General features: G+C 41.4%; 1 protein-coding gene across 7 annotated transcripts in view; it reads right to left on the bottom strand.

Moving 5' to 3' along the window:
* Positions 1-1,156: 1,156 nt before the first annotated feature.
* The window catches only part of sipa1 (signal-induced proliferation-associated 1), a 33,672-nt gene continuing 20,609 nt past the window's right edge, over positions 1,157-14,219 (bottom strand). For 3 of the 7 annotated variants that reach the window (XM_067607896.1, XM_067607898.1, XM_067607897.1), the window contains exons 6-16: positions 14,055-14,158; positions 12,943-13,100; positions 11,828-12,434; positions 11,465-11,739; positions 10,246-10,635; positions 9,085-9,211; positions 8,837-8,969; positions 7,537-7,635; positions 6,552-6,624; positions 5,233-5,311; positions 1,157-3,808 (exon numbers count right to left, since the gene is read on the bottom strand). In XM_067607896.1, coding sequence (XP_067463997.1) covers positions 3,665-3,808; positions 5,233-5,311; positions 6,552-6,624; positions 7,537-7,635; positions 8,837-8,969; positions 9,085-9,211; positions 10,246-10,635; positions 11,465-11,739; positions 11,828-12,434; positions 12,943-13,100; positions 14,055-14,158 — 2,189 coding nt within the window. In that variant the 3' untranslated portion in view covers positions 1,157-3,664. Of the gene's footprint in view, positions 3,910-4,995; positions 5,312-6,551; positions 6,625-7,536; positions 7,636-8,836; positions 8,970-9,084; positions 9,212-10,245; positions 10,636-11,464; positions 11,740-11,827; positions 12,435-12,942; positions 13,101-14,054; positions 14,159-14,219 lie in introns of those variants that run through there. The other 4 variants (XM_067607901.1, XM_067607899.1, XM_067607902.1 and 1 more) reach the window with 4 other exon arrangements.

Raw genomic sequence — 14,219 nt, 5'->3', positions numbered from 1 at the left:
GTCCAGTTCAGGAAGTGAGAGCCTCAGAAATCCTGCTCCTGAAAAAATCCATCCAGCTCTTTCAACAGAGCTGTAGTCACCATAGTAACAGATCTGCCCCATCACATTATTACTATAATATTACAATAATTCCCTCATTTACATTCCATGAACATTATAAATTCACAGTAGGGGCTAATTGACTCTGACTTTGCTGAATGATTTCAATAAAGACATAAAATGCAAACTAATAACACCCCTCATTTACCTTCAGTGATGTTAACAGAAGTTGTGCAACAACTTTTCTGTTGTACAAGTCAGTTTTACTATATTTCAAATGGCCTGCAAGTTACCAGATTTGTTGTTTCACTCAAACACCAATTCAGCCAATAAAAGCACTTAAAATATTTTAAGTGATCTTGTTTTGTGGACCACCATGTTCTTTCTGCTGTCTGGTCTGTGTGTGAATAAAATCCCGGATTTCCCTAAGGACATACTTTTTGCTGTTTTTCTTCCACAAACTAAATGGAATGACTAACATCCCCCACAATCATGCCATCATTTCCTAAAGTCAGCTACACAAATATCCCAAAATTATGTGTCACTGTGTAGACAAAACATCTGTATCAGCTTTGCTTTGCACCAGGTTTAGACTGTTGCATTTCCAGATTAGGTCATGAAGTAAATCATAGCAGATTTATTTTCCCCTTTTTTCTCCTTTTAGGTCATTACCATCATCTTTTTGAATACTCTGTTGGGTTTTCTGAGACAATTTATTTTTAAATATTTAAATACCAAAATAATCATCCCTCAGGGGAAGCATACGTGGTTCAGCACATTCATGTCAATTTAAACTTGATTTCAATGCATCATCACTCATGTTAAGCACCTTTTTCCTTTTAATTCACTTTTTAAAAATCATATATTTGTCGGTTTGCTTCTTCTCCACAATCGGTGGTACTCATTGAGCTGTAAACCTTCAGTGATGCTTGAGACCAAACAACACACATGTATTACTATCTGTTGTTTTATGTGTCACCCAATGACTTTTCCTCACATGGCAGATGAAAGACCAGCTGTTGTGACGGTCTCTTAGAAATCCTTAATCATGCCACATACACACACAAAAAAACCCTCATCCAGTGCAACCAAAAGACAAAGAAATGAGATCACTAAGCTGGGTTGACATACATTACATTTTCAGGTAGGCACAAAGTCAGAGAAATAAGCCTTCACATAACACCAGTTTGACCATCCATTCTGAAAGTTGCACTCATTAAGGCGTACCTAATGGTGTTTAAGACCTTATTAAATATGTGAGAGCTACAGCTGACATAGCTCAGTACTAGAATGATAATAATAGTCACATTAAGCAAGATTTGCAGATAGTATTTTGTCATATGATGGTTGTTGGTTTTCTAAAAAAGAAACTAAAGTGTATAACCAAGCCCACCTTTCCTTTCTGCTCTATTTCACATTTTTTCCTCGCGACTTCCCTCCAGTTTAAACAGCTACAAGAAGATCCACATTTGCATGATTAATAAGTTACATTTTTTATACATACACACATACAGAAGGGGAGCTTGGAAGTTTGCTTGGCACATTCTCATGCTTGGCCAACCTCCTACAATCTAAATAACTATACAAGACACAGTAAAACAGGTCTTCTCACACCGGCTTCTCCCTGTTAACTCATGAGGCTTCAGCATGTACAGGAGACGAAACAACCTGCATGGCCACGATGAACACTTGTCTGCATAATCATCCTGCAAAAGGAGGGCGTACACGACCCAATGCACTAAGTAACATGGAACAATTGAGCTGTACATACAGTATCTTCACATACTGATAAAGTTTAGATTCATAATTTAATCTGTATATACTGTATCTTAATATGCTGGTACCAGGTATTCACAGTGACTCTAAAATAAAATTACAAGAGGAATTTTGTACAAGAAACAAGAGCATTGAGAGTCTGAGTGACTGGCAAACGTTTGGCATCTGTTTATGTCAGAGTTGTTCAGAGTTCATAGTTTGTGGTTGGGTCAGTTCCGCTTGATTTCGGTGGGATTCAGGAGAGCTGCCTGGGCTTTATCGTTGGCACTGAGGAAAAGCAGTCCATCTCCTCTGAACACACTTTGTTATTGGCGCCGTCAGCAGCTGACACACAAAAAGGTGAGGTAAGGTGGTGTCAGGGGGATGAGATCTTATCCACCTTCTTATGTTGAGCAGGGTATAACCCGGGCAGGTTAAATAAAGTACAGTATGTGCCCTGTCCAGTGCTGATTTGACAAAAATAAAAGTGCAAGAACGACACAGAAACATACACAAACACACATCAGGGTGGGAATGGTAAGATTTCATCTATTGTCCTTACCGCTACCACTCATAAGCCATACTAAACAATTACCCAAAATAGTCACTGTAGACATCCGCCAAACACAAAACATATTTAAATACAATATTCTGTATTTTTCACTATTCGTTTAAGGTGTTTTATTCAGACACCTAAAGCTATTTTGCCAGCTGAAAGAAAAGCTGCCATTTGGCATTTTGTGGTTCAGGCCAGCAGGAGGAGAACTTCTACAGTATGGCTGCTACAATAGTGAGGTTAGAAGAAAACTGCTACAGGCAATCATGGAAGGAAGCTGAAGCAGTTCTTTCCTGCCATTGTCTGTGTCTTCAGGAGAGGTATAACCCTTTTCAGTTTCTGTTTTCACACACCCCTCCAGGAGGAACAAGCATGCTCAGATCTTTTTTTTTTTCTTTTTTTTTTAACATTTCCAGTTTATGTCCCTTTCATTTATGGGGTTTTAAAAATCGTCTCTCCCTAAAAACTCCAGAATTTCTTAAATACAGTACTACTGAAAAGTGAAGAGGGCAGAGAGTGATGTCCTTACATAACAGACCTTGCTCTGAGGCTAGTCAGTTAGCATCATTACATCTTTTGAAGTAGAAGGCTGCCTACAGGCCTGTCATTGTCACGTTCCCTTTTTTTTTTTTTTTTTTTTTTTTCCTTTTTGTGTTTTGTTTCAAGGCCTTCCACACTATCAGCGCCACACGCAGACATTGCAACTACACGCCTGGCAGAGAGAATAGCAATACTACTGTTCACATATATTATTGGTGATATATATATACAATTTTGGTCATTTCAGATAAGACACCACCAAAACATGCTATACAGTGTCTCTCAGTCTTAATTGCCACTCTTTATGCAAGTGCTATTCAGCCCAGCTTGTCAAGTATTTGAAGCAAAGTACAGTAAGAGATGCACACATACAGTATACATACACACGCACACACACACACACACACACACACACACACACGCACACATGTGGCACACATCCACGCACATTATCATACACACACCAAGAGAAGCACTCTGGCATTGCGCAACAACACAGCAGCCTGAGAGCCGTTTGTTGGTCAGTCTGTGAGGGTCATGAGATGTTTAAAATGTCATTATTTTCTTTTTTATGAGTTGATTTGCATACTCCCTCACCAACAGGCAGGTCCAGGGTTCAGGACTGAGACTGTGGTAATACACGGATTGGAGAGGATACGTGTGTGCGTGTGTGTGTTTGCTTTAGCAAATATGTACGGACAAAATAAGTGTACTGAGTGTACAAGCACGTTGTACGATTTGCATCTTCGTGTGTTTGTGCGTGCTGTGGTGAGGCTAACAGGGCTTGTTGACGTTGCACAGCAGCTCAGTGACTTTGATGAGGCGGGCCACCGTGCTCTGCGACTCCTCCTGCAGCCGCTGGTTGTTCTGCCTGAGGCTCTGCACCTCGGCCTGCAGCACCGCCTTGTCCTCTTTCTCCTGAAAGACATCGGCACACAACAAAACAAAAGCCGTCTCTCAGATCGCTGTGGCAGGAACGGGAGGGGAGCGACAGGTTGGGCAGGCTGGCTTTAAGGAAACTAGTGGGCACACATAAACACAGAGCTTGAAATAAAACAACACAGACAGTGTAGAGAAGCACATCGCACTGCAGAGAGGGAGAAGAAACCCACACTCCAAAACAATGCTGAAACAATCAGTCACCAAACTCATTGTTTGTTTGACAGAACTGATTATTTGTTTTCGCCATTTTCTCTGTGGCATCTCGAAATTGCTTGTTTCAGTCCAAAAAAACATATTCAATTTACAAAAAATATAAAACAAGGAAAAGCTTAAACAATTAATCAGCTGTTGAAGTTAATTTTCTGTAGATCAATTAATCAACTAATTGTTTCAGCACTAAATGGATATTTTGTCGTTTTGTCTTGAGTTCATAATCTAAATAATTGATTGATGAGAAAAATCAGAATCGAAAACAGTGACAGTCCGAATCAAGAACTTTTAAATAATAAACTTTCCATATAATATAATATAATATAGTAATAATATAATAGGCTTTGTACACACAGTGACACATAGTTTTGTACACACAGAGACACATACTGTACAGTATTGACAAGAAAAATTTCAACACAACGCCCACTTGTCTGCAGTTGACTGAGGTACTCTATTTGCTGAAGAAGACCACAAGATGTGTCTGAAAGCTTCAGAAAACACAAGTCGACTTTGTGCTGAGAAGTATTTTTTTTGTCAAGCAGCTGTTTCCAAAGTTCATAATAAACCTTCAAGCTCATCACATACAGTATTTGTTCACAGTTACATGAAAAATAAACAGAGCAACACTGTGGTTCGACTAAAACAGAAGCCGTAAATTTTGTCTCTCGATGACATCATAGCGATTAGTTTGCTGGTTTGTTTCATCAGTAGTCATTTATGTTTGACAATGTGGATAATAGCATGTATGTAGTAACATGTCAACACTGGATCATGTTTAGTAGAAATGTTCAGAAGAAAATATTAGAAAATGTTGATTACAGCGTTCAAGGATTTGTTTTAAATAACAGCAGTAGCAGCAGATTTACTGAACAAAAAAAGAAATATTCCAAAAATCTGAGATTGTTACTGTACAAAACTATTACAAAATAATTGATAAAAATGCCTTTGAGTGTTTTTGTATTTAATGCATCTCTACATTGAGTCAGCGGTTGCATGGATGGGAGGATTTGTCCAAGTAAACAAAAGGCTGCATCAGTGAACTCAAACCATCTTGCTCCAGCGACAGAAGCTGAACAATTGAAATACTTTTTCCTACCTGGTGACTTTCCCGTGCAGCTCACTGAAAATATCGTGACAGAGGAAAAAAAAAAAAAAAACGTTTGAAGCATTCATGAAAGTCAAAGCACCTTTTGCAGGTCATCCTGCAGCTTCTTCAGCATGGCCTCCAGCTGCGATACCTTCTCTTCTAGGTGGCCTGGAGAGTCACTGCAACAAAGAGAAGCAGTGACACTTAGTCAAAAGCAATGACTTAATTTGAAAATTGGAAAATACATAAATGAAACCAGAGTCAATATGGTTTCAAACCAACAAATCAAGAGGTATCAGCCGCATTTTAAAGACGGTTTTCTTTCGTTCGTTTAAGAGAAAAAAATCCTTTCCTCCTCCCTTTATCTAATACAGAGTGAACTTTTCCATTTGCTTGATTAGTCGTGGAGCCGTCTGTCATGCTGGCAGCCTCATAGCTCAAGACATCGTCCTTGCTGCTTTTAATGAAACCTGAAAATACTCAGAGATCAATTAACAGTAATTGCTACGGCTGACAGGACGTGAGTGAGCGCAGTCATCCCATCATGCATTTCTTCTGACTGCGGCTCTACATAATGACTGCGCACTACACGGCAAAGCCCCTGCAGTCTCCCAGTGATTTCAAAAGTATGATGATGATACTGTATTTAGAAGAATGAGGCCTCTTCATTACAAGATTTTAGGTCAGCAGTGTGTTTTTAAGTGTCATGATTAATGATATGGTTGTATACTTCATTCTTTTGGTTGGTTTGAACAAAACAAATTAACCTCATGTTATGTAATATGTAACTATATATAATTATTGTAATTTGCAAGTTGAGGCTCACAAACAGATGCTAACGAGTGGTGATTAACTCCAAATATTGTGCTAGTGTCTTTTTTAAGCTTTTTACATGTTCGCTGGATCCAAATTTAAATGCGTAATAGTTACCCATGCTGATCTCTACAGTATGTGGGTGGACAAAAACTGAGCTGTAAATACTACATCTCTGGACTGAGGAAAAGCTTTACATCTGTGTTTGCTTATTTTCTATTGATTCGCTTTCTTTTTCGCTTCTGAAAAATAAGGAGCTGGAAGAAGTATGAAGAAACTAAACAAAAACCAAAATGAACTGGGGTGGGAGTTATACAAAAAGATGACAAGGACAGTGAGTCAGACATGCTGCGTGTATGTGTGCGCATCTACGCCTGCATGTGCCTAAGTCCATCACTGAGTCAGCAAGAGGGCTTTCTTTATGGGGGAGAGAAGCCATCACATTGAGTCAAACAGTTGGATGTTGGAAGTCTAAATAATTGAGCGAGAATAAAGGAGTATAGGTCTTATGCAATGATTCAGACAAAGAAAACCAAGAGACTAACTACTGAGATATTCAACAGTCTAGTTCATGTGCATGTACATACTGTGTGCATTGCAGCCCACCTGTCCTTTGAGTCTTTCAGCTTGCCGTCTGTCTGGTCACCTCCTGCTTGGGAAGGGTCTCCGGCTTTGCGGTCTGGGATAAGGAACGATATCCGCATTATAATGATTTACACAGAACACAGTCATTCACACAATTTCATTTTTCACTTTTTATATAAATCCATTGCACTCATATGAAAAAGTCTGTTTTGTTTTCCAAAATACACTGGATGACCAAAAGTATGTGGACATCATGAACATTACACCTATACTGTATGTGATCAATGAACACAGATGGAGATTAATGTGCTGCTATATCAGCCTCCTCTTAACGGGAAGACTCTCTACTGGGAAGACGCCACCAGAAACCTGGCTGCAGGGATTTGCTCCCGTTCAGCCACAAGAGCATCAGTGAGGTCAGGCATTGATGTGTAGCGATAAAGCCTGGCTCGCAGTCTGCGCTCCAGTTCATCCCAGAGGTGTTGGATGGGGTTGAGGTCAGGGCTCTGTGCAGTTCTTCCACACCAAACTCAGAAAACCTTATCAGTTCTCTATGGAGCAGGTTTTATGCATGGGGACATTTTCATGTTGAGACAGGAAAGGGTCTTCCCCAAACTGTTGCCACAAAGCCAGAGGCACACTATTGTCTAAAATATCATTGTTCTGTTTCATTAAGATTTCCCCTAAAATGTAAGAGGCCCAAACCCTGAATAACAGCCTCAGACCAAAAGTATAAAACCAGGGGTCAAAATACTTTTGCACATATAGTTTATATACAAGAGATTATTTTGCCAGTACATCAAAAATTTACAGTCTAAATTCAATCTCAGAAAATTCAGGATGAGATAAAAACAGGGAGAATAAACAAATCTAGATTTATCTTGGTGTCTGTGATTGTGCTAAAAAAGGCAGCTTTCTGTATGATTTTACACAGACACACATACACACACACACATATGTATATATTTACAGTAAGCGAGGTGTTTATATACACATAGTTCCTCACCCTCTCGTGACAGAGCCTCCAGGATGCTGCGGCAGGCTGTGGCCAGGTCAGCAATGGACTGCCATTCCTCTTCGGTCGAATCTGTCGTTTCTGAAAGAACTGAGAGAAAGACACAGAGATGAATTAAGTTTCTGTATGAAACATATGTGAATATAATGTACCTATAATGGTAATGGTACAATACAACAGAGCAGTGCGACTGCAGTTTTTACTGCATGAGCAGCCAGATTCATTCTGGCTCTACACTAACAATGAGTCACCACTGGGGGATGCTGCTGTGTTAATGTCAGACTGAGGCAGAATAAGAAGGGACAAAGAGGAAATGTTATGATGTATGCAGCATGCCTGCAGGGTTCACCGAATTATGTTTCTGACTTTTTAAGACGTTTTTGACACCAGTTAAGATTTGAGGGCTACTTCTGAACACAATACTATAAGTGGAAGTAAATATGATCAAGACAATGATCCTAATATCATTTGAATAACCAAGTATTGGTAAATTATTTCTAATTTTTATGCCAACTCTTAAAAAAACAATGAGATAAAATATATTTCAGACACCACTATCGCTCCTATTTTAGTTAGATTAATGCATTGGTATTTCGTTTTCAAAAAGATGTGACACTTTTTAAAGACCCGAACCCTTCCTGTGAAAGAACATAATGTAAAAAGATCAGATGCTTCAGAGGCCACCCCCACAGAAATTATAAGAATCTGATGAGATGATGAGCAAGTATGCTCTTATGGCGGCTAAATGATGAGGCTCATAGTCTCAGCGGAGGCTGAGCAGATGGTGTAAAAGGGGTTTCTTGATTTGGGGCTGCCTAAAACTCCACCCCTCCCACTACCCATCTGTCCCCCTTTTATCCCAGCCCTGGCAGGGGGTGGCAGCAGAGCAGGGGTGATATTAGATTAGTGGAATAGGGGGCAGCGCAGATGAAAGAAGGGGGACAAAGGGGATGCAGTGGGGAGCAGAGGGAGGATAATGAAGAGAGGGGTTTAAGGCAGAGAAGATCTGGAAAAAAAGGAATTTGAGGCTTAAATCGGGCAGAGATGATTTGCAAACATGTGTAATTGTTCCATTTTGGCATCATTTGAGCAGTTGTGTCAGCTGTTGAGAGAAGAGCTTTGTTTTGAGTCCATGATCAGGGTCAAAGTATCTCTGCTATTAATTTTCCTACATTAATCTTTTTCATTTTAAATGCTGCAACCATTCATTTTGCTAACTTAATAACAGTGCAGATAAATTAATATATATGTATTTAATTGTTTAAAAAATTAGCCAAAGGGAATTACTTACTCTTGGTGATGGAGTTATGAAGACTTAGGGCTCGTGAATTTCTTTCAGCTCGGTCCACACATGACAAGCGGGAAGTCGAGAGAGAGGAGTCACTAGCTGAAGCTTTGTCTTCACCAAACTCAGCTCCCATGAACTGAAGACACATAGATGGAGATAAACATAGAGATAGAGAGGAAATGACACTGTCAGAGAGGGGAGGGGTTGTTGAGGAGAAACCACTCAGATGTCCTTTCGTTTCGGTTTGTCACCTGTTCGTCCTCCAGGGGAACCTTGGGTTTGACAGCTAGGATCAGATCAGGTGTGGCGTCTCGCAGCTCCCCGACGTTCTCATAGATGTGGCGCTCCACCTTCCTCCCCACGTTGTCGTACACGTGCCTTTACACCGGGCAGGGAGGGAGAGATGTGGCGATGGTGGTGGTGGTGGTGATGGGGGGAGAAACACAAAGTAAATCTGCTGTTTATGCTTCGTGACATTTTTATCAAATCCAGAGGTCAAAGCAAAAAAAAAAAAAGAGCACTCGGACAAGTAATCTCCAGGATTGCTTTGGTTTTTGGCCTGATTGATGTTTCCTATCCTGCACTCACAAAATGATCCATCAAAAATATCATATCTGATCCATTTCGGTCAAACTATTTAGTTCTGCTTTGTGTGACAGTAAAAAGTAATCAAATTCATTCCTGTGAGCAGCAGAGTTTAATATCATCCTAGGAATATTTCCTCTTCCTCCTGATGAGGCTTTTGGAGTTCTCGGGGTAAAACCAAGCAGCGTGCTAAAAATAATTTGCCAAGCAGATCTATTTAGGTGTCCTACATCTTGTTACATATGTGTTCTTCTTTCTCTAAGCATTTAATCTCAGCATTGAATGGAAACACATGTGATTTCCTGTTGTTGTTTACTGAGTTGTTGTCCATTACTACCGTCTGAAAAAGCTAAAAACTTCAGATCGCTTCTCATTTTAACTCTTTACTGTTAAATCATGAAGATCTGCTGCTTAACAATCCAAATAGTTAGATGCCAGAATTTGAAAAGGCAGAAAGAAAGTGAGTTTCACATGGGAAACATTAAAAAATTGCATTAAGTTAACACACTCTGCTCTGCTGTGAGTGGTGTGAACCCTGTTCGGTGTCCTTTCTCAGTGCCTTGTCCTTTGCAGGAAAAGTGACGCACTGACTGAGATTAAATTGTGATGCGTCAGCTTCAATTTGAGGATATTTTCAGCCATGCTGGATGATTTAAGAGCTGTAGACCTTTTTAGCTGATGGTCTCCCCATTTGCAGATGTATCTAGATAGATTATGAGATCTTGCAAAGCAGTATACAGAAAGAGCTCTATTTTTCACAATAATGCCTCCATAACACTCATATGTCAGCTCAAATTAGCAGCGTTATGAGCTTTATTAGCACTCACCCATCACATGTATCTCCATAGGACGGCTGTCTCTCTAAAGAGTAGCTGCGTGTGAGCTGCAAGGTGCTGTCCTCCTGGCTCTGATTGGCTGGTTGGTCCTGCAGAGAAGTGGCTCGTAACAAAGGTAAGCTGGGCGGTGTGAGGAGCAAGCCATGACTTCTCTCATTTTGCTCCTTATCAGACAACTGCTCCTCGACCTCTTCGCCCTCTACCTGCACCTCCATTATGTCCACCTCATTGACTGAACCCGCCTTCAGCTTGTCTTCCTCCTCCTCCTCCTCCTCTTCCTCTTCTTCCCTCTCATCCAGCACCCAGGCCTCTCCGGACTGATCCTCGCCGGGCTTACACTCTGCGTCCTTGATGGCTTTCTGGTACAGCTCAGAGAAACTCCTGTGGAACATAAAACAACAAGATACATATTAAGAAGAAAACCATCACGCCTCTCATTTCCTTCCAGCTTCTCATTGCACCGTTGAGTCATAATTTATCTAGAAAAAGCCAAAAACAAAAGATGAGATGGAAAAAAAAGCTCTATATTTGTCTAAGCTTCTGTTATATCCCTTTGAAATCACAGAGCCTCCACTACCTATCAACAATAATGACACATTTGTGACAATTTGCGCTTTGTTGTCACAGAACAAGCATGTCAGGACTGAAATATAAATAAACCAGGGGGGTTCTCTGAGGATATTTCTGCTGCTACCTTTGAAACATTGCTCTGAAGTTAACTGAGAGCTACAGAGGTGTCTGGTTTAATACTGGTTTTATTTATTTCAACAATTCTGTCCACACTAGGCTACAGCTGTTTCTGCCTTTTCTTTGACTTCAGTTGAATGGAAAATGTGCTGCACACAGACATCATGTGCCAGTATTATTTAAGATCATTAGAAGGATTGATTAGTTGTTAGCCAGCTGGTGTGACACTGACTGCAGGTCGTCATCAATAGCAGAGCTGTGACCCCTAAGTGGCATCTCCCTTGTTTTTCTGAACTGACTTGTCCCACTAACCCCCACCTTCTTATTTGCTGTCGACCTCTCTCTCACTCCCTCACTGGGACTACACTTCACTTTCCGCGGCACACTTTATCCCCATGAGTCTCTTCTCCCGTCTCACTGTGTGTCTGCTCTCCACCTTGAGTCTGTTGACCCAAACGTGCCCTCGTTAATGTTCCCTCTCCTCCTCCTTCTTCCTAACCCTCTGCTCTGCAGCCTCACCCACCTGCGAGGCTTGCCGTTCTCATCCGGTGGAATAACAGTGATGTGGATCTTGTGTGCAGTGCGGAGCAGCCTGGTCCTCTCCTCGGGGCTGAGGTGAACCAGGGAGTGTCCGCACAGCCGCACCACACGAGCCCATAGCTGTAGGCCTCCGCTCTCAGCGTAGCAGAACCGCTGCAGCTCCGTCACAAAGCCCTCTTCGTTCATCAGGAAGCCGGGCTGCCCCACTCCGTCACGCAGGGGGGTGATCTCCAGAGCCTCGCCGCCCCTGGTAACCAGCTGCGGATAAGAAGAAGAAGATCTAAACCACCAACTGCAAAATTTTAAATCAGCAGTGAGATAAAGGCGGAAGGTCAAAATCACCCACCTCAAGCCTCTGCACCACCTCTTTTATATCCTCCGCTTGGTTCTCCATCACACTGATTGACACTGACTCCCCACGTTCATAATAGATATCCAAGCAGGGCCCTCCATCTTTAGTCTCTGTGACTGCCTTCCAGCCAATGACATCCCGGCAGGAGCAGTTAAACACCACCCTGCGTGTGTACCTTTCAATGAGCACCACCGACTCAGCCGAAACCCCAAGCAGACAGGGCAGCTTGTGCTCTCCTGCCTCCCCATCATCCCCGCTGTTGACCATCACAGCCCACACCAGAGCCCCGGCACTGTGCAGCTCGGCCCCTTTGGCTCCCTTCATCTTGTCTTTGCGCTTGCCTCCCAGGGAGAGCAGGGGGAACTTGGTGGAGGAGTCGATGGGCGTTGTGGTCACATAGTTTTCGGCCAGGTCCTTCAGGTATTCTTGCCGCGTACGGGTAGCCATGGAGCGGAACTTCTCTGACTTCTCCGCAGCGTTTTCAGCGTTCACTGCCTTCGCCAAGAGGAAGTCTCTGAAGGCAAGCGAGCGAGGGAAGCGGGCACCCTTAGGGAACAGTGGGCCAAATAATGGTATGTCTTTAGAGCGTGTCACAGCCACCCTGAGAGGGAAAGAGGAAAAGAAGGAATGACAGAGAAAGAGAGAGGGCACAGCGGAAACATTTAATCTGTGTCTGTACTTTCAGCGCTAGAGTGTTGTGTGGTGCTCTCTGTGTACTCATATCTACGCAGGATTTGCCACAGAGATGCAAAAATTTGTGTTTTCCCCTGAGCTGCCTCACAACTATTATTATGTAAGCTAAACTTGCATAAAAGTGTATGTAGTAACACCTTTCTTTATTGCATAATGCTGATGTCAATGGATATGTACCACTCATGATACAATGAAGAAAGGTCTGTGCAGTATTTTTGATCAGTCTTTTTTCAGTTAATTTCACTACTTCCTGTGACACATAGGCTTGACATGAATTAATGTCTCAAGAGATTTCAGATTTGAAAAGAAGGGCAAAGTAACTTTGGGGATGAAAAGACATTTTTATTTTTATTTTAATACCTGCGTATCAATAATCATATTTTGAATAGAATGTAACAGATAGGCTCAAATCAGACCTGTAATAGGTGTTGTCTGTGCAGGGCTCGTGAACTTGAACGATGATGAAGACATGTTGGAAGTGGGAGCGGATGGACTTTGGAGTGAAGGGCAGAGCGCCGGGTTCCTGGAACACGATGGTCACGATGTCATTACCGATGTGCCGCTTTCTCAGCAACTGATGAAAGAAACAGAGACAAACAAACAAACAGGCCAGAGTCATTACAATTAATTAAAACTAAGAGACGAATGAAACAAATGAGACAAATGATAAAAATCAATAATTAATTGGGAAAAGAGTACGGCTGACGTCACATACCTAAACCTAACTGAAATAAAATAAAAAATAAAATACAGAGCTGTAAGTACTCTTTGAAATAACTTTGTTGGGCCATGACCAGTTTTCCTGACAGAGGAAATGCTATCGCCCTCACTGTTTGCACAACTCAATACAAAGAAAATACTGTACTTATGCAATTGAAGAGTCTCGTCATTTCAAATTTTATCATATTGCATTTGTAAACCTATTCTAAACTTGTTACTGACAAGAAAAAATACCCCTAGATATGAAAATGGATTAAGATAAAGATATAAATACTGAATAAATAATATATTGTATGTTAATATATATAACTAAAACTACTCACCATGAAGCAGACAGTTTAAAGAGGAATCTCAGGGCTTTGTCGCTGCCATGTTTTTTTTTTTTTTAAACCTTTAATCTACATTAGTATGTCATGTCCAGTTCCTTTGCAAGTGACAGCAAATTTAAAGGCTTACACCATAAACCTCACACAAAGAACTGAGCAGGAAGGCTGTCTGAGAGACGATGCTGAATACATTCATGGTGGGAGTGAACACTGGGGGGCAGGATTTTTATGTCATGCTTGTTGTTGAACACAGAGGCTTTTTCTAAAGCATTTCCCAAAAGCATGAAAGCCTGAACACAGATGGGTAATGAGTGTTTAGCCAAGACTGATGCTATTTCTTTTTTAGAATAGATGTGAAACATCTGAGAAAATTGCCATTTTGTGACCTCCAAGAGATAAATTTGGTTTGGGAGAGGACAGGGAAACAAAATGACATGACGTATCTCTGTAAGGTAGCTGAAACATTTGTGGGTTTATTTTACCTGCTGTGTGTTGTTCGCTGTGTAGGGCAGCATAGTGGACACATGAAACATAATTTCGTAGTCCTGGTAACGCGTGTAGAGGGAATGTGTCCCCGTTGAGTCCGCTGCACAGACACAAGACACACACACGTATCACACAAAGAGACAGAAGTAGAGCTTCAGTGA

Source organism: Thunnus thynnus, chromosome 13 (assembly GCF_963924715.1).
Source record: "Thunnus thynnus chromosome 13, fThuThy2.1, whole genome shotgun sequence".
Lineage (NCBI taxonomy): Eukaryota > Metazoa > Chordata > Actinopteri > Scombriformes > Scombridae > Thunnus > Thunnus thynnus.
The sequence above is the reverse complement of the archived record's forward strand: the minus strand, read 5'-3'. Positions and strand labels throughout refer to the sequence as shown.